This window comes from Tursiops truncatus, chromosome 3, assembly GCF_011762595.2.
Source record: "Tursiops truncatus isolate mTurTru1 chromosome 3, mTurTru1.mat.Y, whole genome shotgun sequence".
Classification (NCBI taxonomy): Eukaryota; Metazoa; Chordata; class Mammalia; order Artiodactyla; family Delphinidae; genus Tursiops; species Tursiops truncatus.
Genome location: NC_047036.1, coordinates 100,050,688 through 100,063,816, shown reverse-complemented (window position 1 = coordinate 100,063,816; position 13,129 = coordinate 100,050,688). Strand labels below are relative to the sequence as shown.

Below are 13,129 nucleotides of genomic sequence, written 5' to 3'. Positions count from 1 at the left end.
ATATTCCAAAGATAATACCAGAGATTTACAAATTTTTGCAAATGTGATAAAACCTATGAAATATTTCGCCCTCCCCCAGAGACAGGCTAAATACAACAAATTACACATAATTTCAGGCAGTTATACGATCCCTGAAATTCATTCCTGAATCTCAGTTAAGGAGACCTAATTTAAGTTATTAAGGATCATAAAAATGATGCCTCAAGTTTCTCATTTAACAGACAGGCACTGAGGATATGATGGTGAGCGAAAATTTAGTCAGGTTGAGGGCATAAGAAATCTCTCTCACATTCACATGCCCCACACATTAAGCAATTCTTACACATGCTAAAAAGAAATAAATAGCGCTACAAAAGCTTACAAAAGGAGTAAATGAAAGTCAAGAAGCATTTCCCTGAGAAAGTGACTAAGTAGAAGTATAAAATGTACTGAGAGGAAAAGGAGCTGTGGGTAAAAGGAACAGCAAGTGCAAAAGATCTGGAGAAGGCTATGCTAGATAGTGGAGGAAAGCCAGTGTGGCTGAAGTACACAGCCTGAGGGCGGTGAGGGTAGTGGTATAACAGTGGAGACTGGCTTTGTGTAGATTGGTCTTGACCAAAAGCAACAGGAAGCCACCAAATCAGTTCTAAGCAAGGAAACACATGATTAGATTTGTTTTGAAGAGAGCACTCCAGCTATACTAGAGAGGTGAGATGAGAAAACAAGTCAAAGTAGCTGGGAGGCTAGGAAAGTAGTTCTGCTGGGAGATATAACTTGGACTAAGATGGGGTGATGATGGAAAAGTAATGGAAAGATAGAAAGATAACAGTGATTTTAAACTCTTTTTCATATATATTTCTTCCATGAAGAAGTTTTAATTCATTTCTTTTACCAATTTTCTATGAGATGACTTTTCTTAAGTTCCATGAGCTATTTTACAGTAATACATTAGCCATTTATCTGTCATATTTGCTGGATTTTTTTTCTAATTGGTTGTCCCATTTTTCCCCCTTTGTTTTTCAATTTTTATGTAAACAACTGTTTTTCCCTTAGTAGTGTTTCTCCCATTAATTTTAAATTATAACACTTTTCTTCCACCATCTCCACTTTCTTCTATCCTTTTTTTTCTACCTTCATATTAGAACATGTAAGGTTTACTTCAGTGTGGGATGTACAAACTTCCTAATTGGATAAGTTCATTCAATCATCCAGCAAACAGTTACAGACCACATATGTTGCAGGTGACAGACATACACACCAAAAGAGAGAAACAGGTAAACAAGTGTTTTCAGAGTAGAAAGCATCCTGGTTGCATAAAGAATAGACACCTAGCCCAGACTGCGGTGAATTAGTGAAGACTTCCTAAAGGCCAAATTTTAACTGTTTTGAAGAGGCCTGGAAACTAAGTGGAAAAAGAAAGAGCCTTAAGTGAAGAGTGGGGTAAATGACTGTCACCACTCCTTTCACAGTAATTTCGAAATTGAACAGGAAGTTCACTAGTATTTCCAGTGAATTTCCAAGGACATCACTCCGATTAAGATCTTTTATACCTCCTAGGGAATCTAATGGAAAAATAAACCACCAAATGCTTTCTGTAACTAGCACAAGCTTAACATATGTTTATCAATATAAACACCTTCAAGAGTTCTCCTCTTCGGTATACCCTGTTCTCCACTGTCAAGAGAAACCCAGACTTACTAACCTGGTAATAAGGCAATAATACATTTCAGCTTTATTTCCTACTTTATCCCAAAAGTTCTCATCAGTAGAGAGTTATCTACTACTATACAATCCAAGGGGATTCCCACTCCCATTCTTTCCTCACTTATACTGGTCCCTCTGGTTAGAACACCTTCTTTCTCCATCATTGAATTCCTGAATGCAATCCTGTGTAGGACCCTTAAAGACCAAGACCAAGAACAAGTATACTCATTTCATCTTGCCCTCTTTGGAAACTTTTCTGCACTACGTAACTTTTTTCTGTGAGCATTATCCTGTATCATTGATGAACGGTGCTTAACCTTTCCTACCTCAGAACAGGTTGCTTACAGAACTGTGTAATATGAACAGTGGCTTGCTCACAGCAAACTCATATATCCACTGAATAAAAATGGCGAATAATTTCCTTTGCTGTAGTCGTGAGGTCCTCATTTGATTCCCGCTTTTCCAGCTTACTTTAAGTCTTTGATGACTATGACTTCCTTGAATAGAAGCAGAAACTAGAAAGGAGAAAATGACAGAAATGGTAACCTGGTGACATGTAATGGTGGAGGTGATGAGGGCAAACGTCTGATGAGACTGGATTTAAGAGAAAAGGAGAGATGAAAACTTGTGGACAGCAAGTGTTTTGCTGTAAATGGAAGCACAGAAATAGGACAGTAGCGGAAAGAAGAAATGAGGTACTGAGCGAGCGTACATCCTTATAAATGATATGGTCTCATTCAAGATGAACAATTTCTTAGGAAAAGCTACAGCTCTCAATCTCTCCCTTTCATTTTCTGCAGTCAACAAAAGGCAGGAAATATATACTGAGAGTTTACTGTCAGGCACTGTGCAAACACTACATACTCCAGTTAATTTAATTCTCACTCCAGCCTTGTTGGGAAAGGTACTATCATGAGCTTCGTTTTACAGATGGACACTGAATAAAGAGATTAAATGATCTTCCCAAAGTACCACAAATAAAAACTCATGAGGACTGAGGGCCAGAGACACTTCACCTAGAAACCAGAGGGTAGGAGGGTGGGGGTGGGGAGTTACGGTTGTCAGTCTCTGAGTTCCGGAAAACTCACCTGACTCCCGCCTCGCCCAGGCCCCTCAAAATGACGCAGCAAAGCTGTTCTGAGGGCCCTAAAGGTCAGTCCCACAGGTTTCTAGACCCCGGTGCTCACCTCATTATTGAGGTTCAAAGTCCCCGGCTGGTCCATGGTAGCTCTAAGAAGTTCCCCGGCTGCCCGCACGTGAACTGCATCGGCCGGAACGCGGGTGCGTTGCCACGCCCCTCCAACGGCGGCCTCGTTGGCCCAAAATTCATCCGCCGACTGCTTCAGCCGAAGCGCGAGTAAAAGGTACACCGACTCTGAGGCGAAGGACGGAAGTGACGAATAACAACTTCCTGCGTGGGGTGCTCCCCGTCTGATTTGCGCGTTCCTATGGAAACTAGGTAGGGGCCGGTGGCAAAGAGGGCGCTCCAGAAGCCGTTGCCTTGTTTAGAAGTTTTTCAAGATGCTAATTTTCTTATATTCGTTCGCAGAGTGGGTCCAGCTGTGTAAGGACCTTGTTTTTCGTGTCTCAATGGGAGTGAAAGCGTTTATGAAATGATCACTTGAGCGACCGGTTTTGCTCCGAATTTTTATCTAGCGTTTGTGAAGATTTTTGCGCTTCTAACAAACACATCTGTTAGATTCAGCTTTTTTACCGGCCTCACTTTATAGCTCAAGCATGGACATATTTTTCTGCACACTGTAAGAAGATATAATGAGCTTATAAAACAGAACCAGGATGCACATTTCATGCTGCCTGTGAGATTGGCTGTTTTGAAGTATTAGGCTGCGTGTAGAGGACACATGAGGGACTGAGTCAGAGTTAAATAACATATTAATAGTTAACACCTGGTAGTATAGAGCTTTAAAATGGGTCAAGTGCTGGGACAAACACTTTGCGTGAATTATCTCCAAAATAGTCAAATCCAATGAGATAGGAAATATTATTCTTATTTTACAGGTTTGGAAACTAACTTTCGAGGGGCCAAGTGTCTTGTCAAGAGTTGCCCAGCTGGAGCCGACCACTGCTACAGGATTCCAGGGCTGGTTACATAATCTAAGGGGCCCAGTGCAAAATGAAAATGCAGGACCCCCCCCCCCCATTCAAAAAGTAGGAAAAAGTTTCTTCTTTTCTTCCGTGGTGTCTTTTGACCTGTCATGTGCTTTCTATTTGGTATTTAGTGTGATGCTCCCTCAAGCACAGGGATGCCATGGGGCTAGTGCACATCTTCACAGGTGCCTGGGACCCATGCTTGAGGACTCAGGGAGGAGTGCCTGTACTGGACCAAGATGGCAGTAGTTGCTGGGCAGAGACAGGGAAGTAGGAAGCCAGAGAACCCAAATGGAAGTATGTAGCAGGTAAGACCACACTTGACCTGAGACTAAGCTGTTGACATATGTTTCATTGTCCCACTGGATTTCACTTACAAAACTCAAATTCACAGATAAACTTATTAAGTATTTCAAGACTGTGTGGAAAGTAAATTTAAGCCAGGCCCACTTCTGAGCTTCTGTCCAGGAAGACAGTCCTGTGCAGGGCCAATGCTCTTGACTCCTGATTCTGTACTCAATTTACAATAACTCAGTCTTGTGTTTGGATTGGTATTCTTCAGTGTGTGATTTGGGCAGAATTGGATTAATGCGTGACTTCCTGTTTGACTAGCGTTGCATAAAGGTAGTTTTTGCATTCATAAATCATACGCTGAATTTTAATTGTCTCCTTATTCAGCTACTTCTCCTCATTAAAACTGATCTCCTGGAGTGCAGGGGTTTTTCACCCCAGGTGGCTAGTAGGCACTTCATACATAAATACTCAGGAAAGATTGTTTTAAAGATAAATGTAGAGCTTTATGGAAAATGTGTCTTCTAATTTAGGAGAAAGGTGTTAGTATGATTCCATAATGCTTCAAAAAATGTATTAATATGAAGTTTGTCTATAGCTCTTAAAGTCTCTGTAATGTTTTCTCTTCACCACTCCTCTTGTTCTCCAACATCTCCTTTCTCTAGCCAGCACAGTCTCTTCAGGCTCAGCATTTGTTTTCTACCTTTTCTTAGCAGAAGCTCTCTCCTTTGCTTATGATGCTCCCTCTGCCAGATCGGCTTTCTCAAGTGCTACTTTTCAAGACAGGTTCACATTCTATACATCCTTTTTTAAGAATGGTCTTCATAGCCCCCAACAGAAGTTAATTTTTCTCATCAGCAGTTCATTCTTATATTATTTACAATATTCTGCTTTAATTTGAAATTTCTTATGTACTGTCTACTCTTTTACATGATAAGCTCTCAGCAACTTTAGATATTCATTTTTAAAGTGACTCGTAGTTTTTCATTGTACCTGATATATCACTTAAATATCAATCCATCTCTGTCTTTTGATGTTACAACCTCAAAAATCATTTTGATTCTTTACAGGGATGATTCTACTAACTAATCTGCTTTCATTAAGCTATACACATGTCCTCTAGGAATAATAATGCATTTGTGTTCATCAGGCTACAAGTTTCTCTAGAAAGCAACACCTGCCCCTTTTATTCCTGAAGGGCTGGTCCTGGATCATTTAAATGCTGTCAGAGATATGAAACAACAAAACTACTATCATTAAAAGCAACTGGTATAAGATCTTTTTCCTCTTTATTGCAGTGTTACATTTAGTGGAAGTAAGGATTCGCAAGCATATACAATAGGGACTCAAGTTTTCCAAATTCAAACTTCTTAAGACTTTCTCAAATCCCACTGTACTTGTCTACTCAGGCTACAACAAAATACCACAGAATGGGTGGCTTAAACAACAGAAATTTATTTTCATACAGTTCTGGAGGCCAGAAGTCCAAGATCAAGGTGCTATCATTGTTATTTCTCCTGAGAGTTCTCTTCCTGGCTTGCAGAAACAGCCTTCTTGCTGTGTCCTCACATGGCCTTTCCAATGTGCATAGCCGGAAGAGCCTTCTCTGATATCTTTCCCTCTTCTTATAAGGATGCCAATCCTATTGTATTAGGGCTCCACCCTTATGACCTTGTTTCACCTTAATTGACTCCCTAAAGACTTTATCTCCAAACCTCATTATATTGGGGATTAGAGTTTCAATATATGGAGACACAATTCAGTCTATAACACCCACGTTCTTTGAAAAAAGGAAATTACCTCAAAAGTAATATTCTAACATGCCTGATGACTGACTAACATGCCTGATGACTGACATTTCTATCATTTTGCACTTTCAAAAATTATAATCACACATTTCTAGATTACAACTAAACTCATGGATGGTTAGCATTCAGAATAGAATTGAGGAATAGACCCATGCATATATGGACAACTGATTTTCAACAAAGTTGTAAAGATAATTCAGTGGAGGAAAGGTAGCCTCTTCAAAAATTGTACTGAAACAATTGGATACTCATATAAAAAATTAACTAACTTTGACCCACATCTCACACCAAATACAAAACAAAAAGCTTAAAATGTATTATACACCTAAATGTAAAGCACAAAACTGTAAAACTTCTAGAATAAAAGATAGGACAAAGACGTTGTGACCTAGGGTTAGGCAAAGATTTCTTGGATATCAGAACAAATGCAGAATCCATATAAAAATGCACTGATAAACTGGACTGAATCAACATTAAAACTTCTCTTCAAAATGCACTGTTAAGATAGTAAAAAGATAAGCTCTACATGTAGAAGAAAATTTTGCAACTAACATATTTTATAAAGGACTTTTATCTAGAATATGTAAAGAACTCTCCAAACTCAATAAGGATAAAAAGAACCCAATAAAATAAGTGGCCAAAAGATCCAGACAGAAAATACACTTTAAAAGATATGTGGGACTTCCCTGGTGGTGCAATGGTTAAGAATCTGCCTGCCAATGCAGGGGACAAGGGTTCGAGCTCTGGTCCAGGAAGATCCCACATACCGTGGAGCAACTAAGTCCGTGCACCACAACTACTGAGCCTGCACTCTAGAGCCTGTGAGCCACAACTACGGAGCCTGCATGCCACAACTACTGAAACCCGCACACCTAGAGCCTGTGCTCCACAACAAGAGGAGCCACTGCAATGAGAAGCCCGTGTACCACAACAAAGAGTAGCCCCTGCTCACCGCAACTAGAGATAGCCTGCATGCAGCAATGAAGACCCAATGCAGCCAAATATAAATAAATAAATAAATAGTTTAAAATGGCTAAAATGGTATATTAAAAAAAAGATATGTAGATAGCAAATAAGCACATGAAAGTATGTTCAACATCATCAGGGAAAAGCAAGTTAAAACCACAATATGATACAATTACACACCTAATAGAATAGTTAAAAAGTGATCATAACAAGTGCTAGTGACGATGTGGAACAACTGGAACTCTCAAGCATCATTTGTGGGAATATAGAATGATAGGATCACCTGGTAACTGAGCCCACTGCAGCAGCATTCACAGTATCCAAGACATGGAAGCAATCTAAATGTTCATCTGTGGATGACTGGATAAAGAAAATGTGTTATACACAAACAATAGATTGTTATTCAACTTTTAAAAAGAAGGAAATTCTGCCATTTGTAACTACATGAATGAACCTGAAGGACATTATGTTAAGTGAAATAAGCCAGACACAGACAGACAAATACTACATGATACCACCTATATCAGGAATCAAAAGCTGTCAAACTCATAGAAGCAAAGAATAGAATGGTGGTTGTCAGAGGCCCGAGGGAGGGGAAAATGGGAAAGTTATTAGTCAAAAGGCACAAAGTTTTAGTTATACAAAATAAGTAAGTGCTGTGGATTTACTGTACAGCATAGTTCTCAGTTAACCATACTTTATTGTATACTTAAAATTTTGCTGAGAGGACAAATCTTAAAAGCATTTAAGTGTTTTTATCATCACACAAATAATGATAGAGGGGGCAGGAAGAAACTTTTGGAGGTGATGGATATGCTAATGGCACAGATTGTGGTGATGGTTTCATGGTGTATGCTTATCTCCAAAGTCATCAAGTTAAAAATATTAATTATTTACACCTTTTTGTATGTCAATTTTACTACAATAAAATGTTTTTTTTCTTTTTAAAAAAAAGCTATGGGGTTTAAAAACACAAATGTTACACCTTTCTCTTACTTGAATAAGTGGTAAAGAGAAATTATTATTGGCAAACCTGTCATTTTTTCAGCATATCATTTACAATCTTTAGTACTTGAGCTATTATTAGTAATTCACCTCACAACAGATTCCAACACAACTGTTTCAATCCCAGCTTACAACCACTGCATTAAGTTTCTCCGTTATTCTGGCTCTGCATTTTTTTTTAAATTATATATATACTTTCTTGAATTTTATATTTTTATACAGCAGGTTCTTATTAGTTGTCCATTTTATACATATTATTGTATATATGTCAGTCCCAATCTCCCAATTCATCACTCCCCGCCTGCCCCCCACCCCCCACCACACCCCTTTCCCTACTTGGTGTCCATACATTGGCTCTGCATTTTCAATCCTCTATCCCCTGGATGGCAGTCTTCTCCACATTTCACATTACAGTTGAAACTTGGCATCTTAAAGAAATCAATCTGAATGAATGGCTTATGATAGCGTTTTTGAATTAGAAGGAAAATAGATGGATCTATCAGACTTTATATATATATTTTTTATTCAAACAGAAAGTCACAAAAATTATAATCATCCTCATCAGTTCACTCAGTCCCATGTAATTAATTTTTTTTCATCTTGATCTTTTGTTAGCACTTTATGAATTCATCAGTTTTCCATTAGAGTTCTGAAAATGCTTATTCATTCAGTTCAGCAGTATAGTCAGAAACCAGAAACCAGTACTTGTCAGAGTCTTTTCCATGAATTCCTTGAAAATGAAGCCCTTTTATAGGAACATTTTTGCAAAAGCATCAGAGTACACCCAGAACTCTCTGTAAATGACAAAAGACTTGAAAATGACCACGGTTAAAGATTTGATGAAAGTTCATAATAATGCAATTGACAAGGAAATTTAGTTATTTCTGAGATATACATTTTAAAGTAATAACTAGAATTATCACTTATTACACCAGAACATATAAGATTTTTAGGAATTTCATGTAATGTCTGAAACATTTATATTAACATATTTCCATACAAATAACCCAAAGAAAGTTTAGTATTAGTTTTTTTTTTGAATTTTATCATTTTATTTTTTTATACAGCAGGTTCTTATTAGTCATCAATTTTATACACATCAGTGTACAGACTTTATATTTTTAATGTCTAAGATTAACTTCTCAGGTTTCAATTTTTGACTTGAAGTGAATTCCTAAACAATAATAAACCCTCTAATTGAGCTACTAATGGATTTATGTAAGATTCAAAGTTTTATATATATAACGTACCGAAGGGTGTAATAGTTACTGTATAGGAGACAAGTAGTTGGCAACTTACTAGGCTAATATGTTTCCTAAATCAATCTTCTAACAGATTATTTTTTGCCTAAATTTCATGTCAATGTTTATGGAGTGTTTTGGTTAGATTTGTTACTTTATATCTCTAGGAAATTTAAAGAAAAGTTTCTACTGTAGGAATTTTAGATCTTAAAAATTTTGAAATAGCTAGTTAATATTACATAGTCAAGTTTTATAAAATCTGAAGGAATGGAGCCGACACTTAGCAATTTAGCATTTTGGCCTAGAGCTTTGGCTCTGGAATCAGATGGATATCAAATTCTAATTCTATCTTTTAATAACTATGTGCCCTTGGGCAAATTATATTAACTCTCTGTGACAAGACTTCTTTTTTTTTTATAAAAATGGGAATGGTAAAATGAAAACACAATGTAGAGTTCTTGAATATTTACCTCTCAATAATTTAATCTGCTATTATTTTCCATTGTCTAATTTGATCTTGACAGTAACTTTGGGAGATAGGCATGGTACATATGAAGGATGCATGTCTTACGAATAACAAATATGCCTGAGGTCACAGAGGTAATAAGAGGGCAATCCAAGTATCTTGACATAAAATCACTGGTGGCAGTTTTACAACAACTCTATGATATGAATGTGTAAATTACATTAATAATTTATGACCACTATTCTTTCCCATTCACCTAATTATTTATTGATTTTTTTTAGCAATTAATGAGCTAAGGCACTTTATAAACTATAAATCTTAACATATATATGATTTATTTTTTTAAATTATTTTCCAATTATCCCAAGATAGACTCAAGATTATGCAACAAAGCCTATAATATTTTAAAGCTAAGTTCAGAAAACATTATTAAAGCCCAATTCGGATTCATTTTCAATAAAGCGATTGGCTTTGATTCACTTAAATCAACATTTTTGACCATCTGTTTTGCAAAGCATGGTGCTAGGTTCAGTAGGAGATTTTGAAAAATGATTAAGACATTGTCCTTGTCCACGTTTACCATAGACTTACAGAGTAATAACTTTAATAATTCTAACACCAAGGCCAACTCAATATATTAAGTGCCAGAGAAAGAATATTACAGGGAAGTGAGAGCAATTTGATTAGAAGGCTTCCTAGAGGAGGTGGGTTTTGAGTTCTATTTTGAAAGAAGGGTGGGACTTCAATAGGCAGCTGTAGAATAGGGAGAAAATTCCTCAGCAGAAGAAATTAGTTAAATAAAAGCAAGGTAATAAAAGGCACTCTATTTCATAAATAAAGTAAAGCATCTAAAAGTTTTTTTATATACTCTTATTTAAAGTTTCCAAAAACATTGTTAGAAAGACGTAGAAATTAAAACCTTTTAAATTTCTTAAATATATCTCCCCTGCACATACCTCTGAAAAAGGATGCTCTCTTAAGTTATTGAAATTTTTAAAAAGTGAAGCAAAATCTTTTGAGGCAAAAACCAAACTTCATGAATCATAATAGACTGGAAGAGGTGGGTTTTAAAATACCTGGGAATTTTCAGATTTGTAAATGAGTAATATTTAAAGGGAATTTTGCTGCAGTTATATTTAAACATAAAGATGGAAATTCGAAATAGAATGAAGTGAATGGTGTAAAAGCCAGTTCAGAGAAAACATTTTTAATTGAACATACCATCAAGAGCAAGGAATTTATAGCAAATATTTCTGGTTGCATGTCCATCAAGACCAAGACAGAGAGAAAATACGTAGCTTGGGAGTTAAATTTAGCAGGTCGTATAGCTTCTCCTTGAAGGAATTCAATGCCTTTTCTCTGGCAAGGATTAAGGTTAAAAAAAGAAATTCCATTATTTTCCCCAACTCTTACTCAAGGTTCTTGAAAGTGCTGTCTCTGCTTCTTCAGTTTTTAGCTGTTGCATAGTTTTGGAATCCCCTTTTAAAACCCCACTGAAGATCTGCTGGTCAGAGTCACCAGTAACCTCCCAGGTACTCAACTGACCTTGGGGTACAAGATATCACCTCTTTTCTTTGCCAGCATTGACTCACCTGAATGTGTTGGCTGAGCCAGTGACTCCTTTCCTCTTTCATCTCCCCACATGTATCATTGTCCAAGCTAGAAATCTTGCCAGATAGGTTTACCTATGTAGTGGCATTTCATACCAGACCTTTTTATGCCTGACCCTAGCCATATGAACACTAATGATTCAACAAAGAATTACCCAACCCAAATGTCACTAGTGCTGAGATTGAGAGCTGCTAATCTATGTTCATGTCTGTAACAATCCATTTTATAGTGCAGTGAAGTACCAAGGGCCAGGCTGTGGGAGAGGTCAGATCTGGGTACAAGAAATGAGGGAGGGTGCAGGGATTGGTCTGTGTAGAATTTTTTTTTTTTTTTTTTTTCCGGTACGCGGACCTCTCACTGTTGTGGCCTCTCCCATTGCGGAGCACAGGCTCCGGACGCGCAGGCTCAGCGGCCATGGCTCACAGGCCCAGCCGCTCCGCGGCATGTGGGATCTTCCCGGACACGGGCTCGAACCCGTGTCCCCTGCATCGGCAGCCGGACTCTCAACCACTGCACCACCAGGGAAGCCCTAGAATTTTTTTTGATGTGGACCATTTTTAAAGTCTTTACTGAATTTGGTACAATATTGCTTCTGGTTTATGTTTTTTTGGTTTATTGGCCATAAGGCATGTGGGATGTTAGCTCCCTGACCAGGGATCAAACCCACATCCCCTGCATTAGAAGGTGAAGTCTTAACGACTGGACCGCCAGGTAAGTCCCTTTGTAGAATTTTAAACCAGTTATAATTCTGACTAAAAGTCAATCTGGTTTTATTATCACCATGCATTAGAAATTCTAAAAAAAAATTCAGTGATAAAAATTCTCCTCCCTGAACAAATATTTTATCAGTCTAAGTATAAATAACTAGTTCAGTTTTACTGTTAAGTTTTAAAATTATATATGTAGGCTTCAAAATTAGTAAAGTTTTATTAACTTTAATAAACATTGTATTCTATATGAAAGTAAGTTTGGAGCACTGCCAGTTATGCAGTAGGCCCCTGACACATGTAGACCTAGGGACACCTGTTCAGTAATGAGTTTGTAATTGTTTGGAATCAACTGAGCTCACTTTTTGACACAGTTCATTTGCAATCTCTGTGATAGGACAAATTCCTGCATTTAACAGTGATTCAAAATAAACAATGATAGCTGTGTGTGATTTTTTTTTTGAGTTATCTTGCTTTTTCTAGTGTGAGGTTTTAGATGAGGTTAATCTGACCAAAAAAGAAAAATCACAAACAGCTGGAATTATCCTGGAGCACTGTACAGTGAAACACCAAGCTTTAAAATCATTTCTTAAAGAGAAGCATACAGAAAATGTGAGAAAGGATATTAACTATTTAACAACAATGACCAACAAAGTAAGAAAATGGACATTCATAGAGAAAAAAGAGTCAAATTTCAGAGAAGAATGCCAGGAGAAACAACAGAAGATGCTAGTATTACATTGCCATTAAAAATAGCAACATGTGAATGCCTTAATTGTTTCCATGAAGAATGGACACTTGTTCTAAAGCAATGGATCAAATAATGTCCATGTTTGTTATCATTCGGCCATTTTCTTTCACTTTTGCAAAAGAAGAAAAAATTTGTAGTTATAACCAGTGTTATAGAAATTTATGATGCATTTTATGGTGAAAATATTGTAGTGGAAGTATTTTTGACTGAAGAGCCATTTGAAACCACCAGCATACATTCTGAAGAAACAAAGACATGGATAGTATAACAATCTTTGGAATTTATTGTGAATCAGATTATTATAAAGTTTAAGTTTTTTTTTCACTATTTGCATATATGTTGCTTCGTGTGAAAGAAACATAAATGTTCAAATTAGTTAAAAGTGCTCTTCGGGCTTCCCTGGTGGTGCAGTGGTTGGGAGTCCGCCTGCCGATGCAGAGGACACGGGTTCGTGCCCCGGTTCGGGAGGATCACGCATGCTGTGGGGCGGC

At 37.3% G+C, this 13,129-nt stretch overlaps 1 protein-coding gene across 4 annotated transcripts in view; it reads right to left on the bottom strand.

The window, feature by feature from the left end:
• SRFBP1 (serum response factor binding protein 1) overlaps window positions 1–3,034 on the bottom strand; it is a 59,335-nt gene extending 56,301 nt beyond the window's left edge. For 3 of the 4 annotated variants that reach the window (XM_033853107.2, XM_073802435.1, XM_073802436.1), the window contains exon 1: window positions 2,871–3,034. In XM_033853107.2, coding sequence (XP_033708998.1) covers window positions 2,871–2,906 — 36 coding nt within the window. In that variant the 5' untranslated portion in view covers window positions 2,907–3,034. Of the gene's footprint in view, window positions 1–2,771 lie in introns of all 4 variants that reach the window. The other variant, XM_033853108.2, reaches the window with a different exon arrangement.
• Between the last annotated feature and the right edge of the window lie 10,095 nt (window positions 3,035–13,129).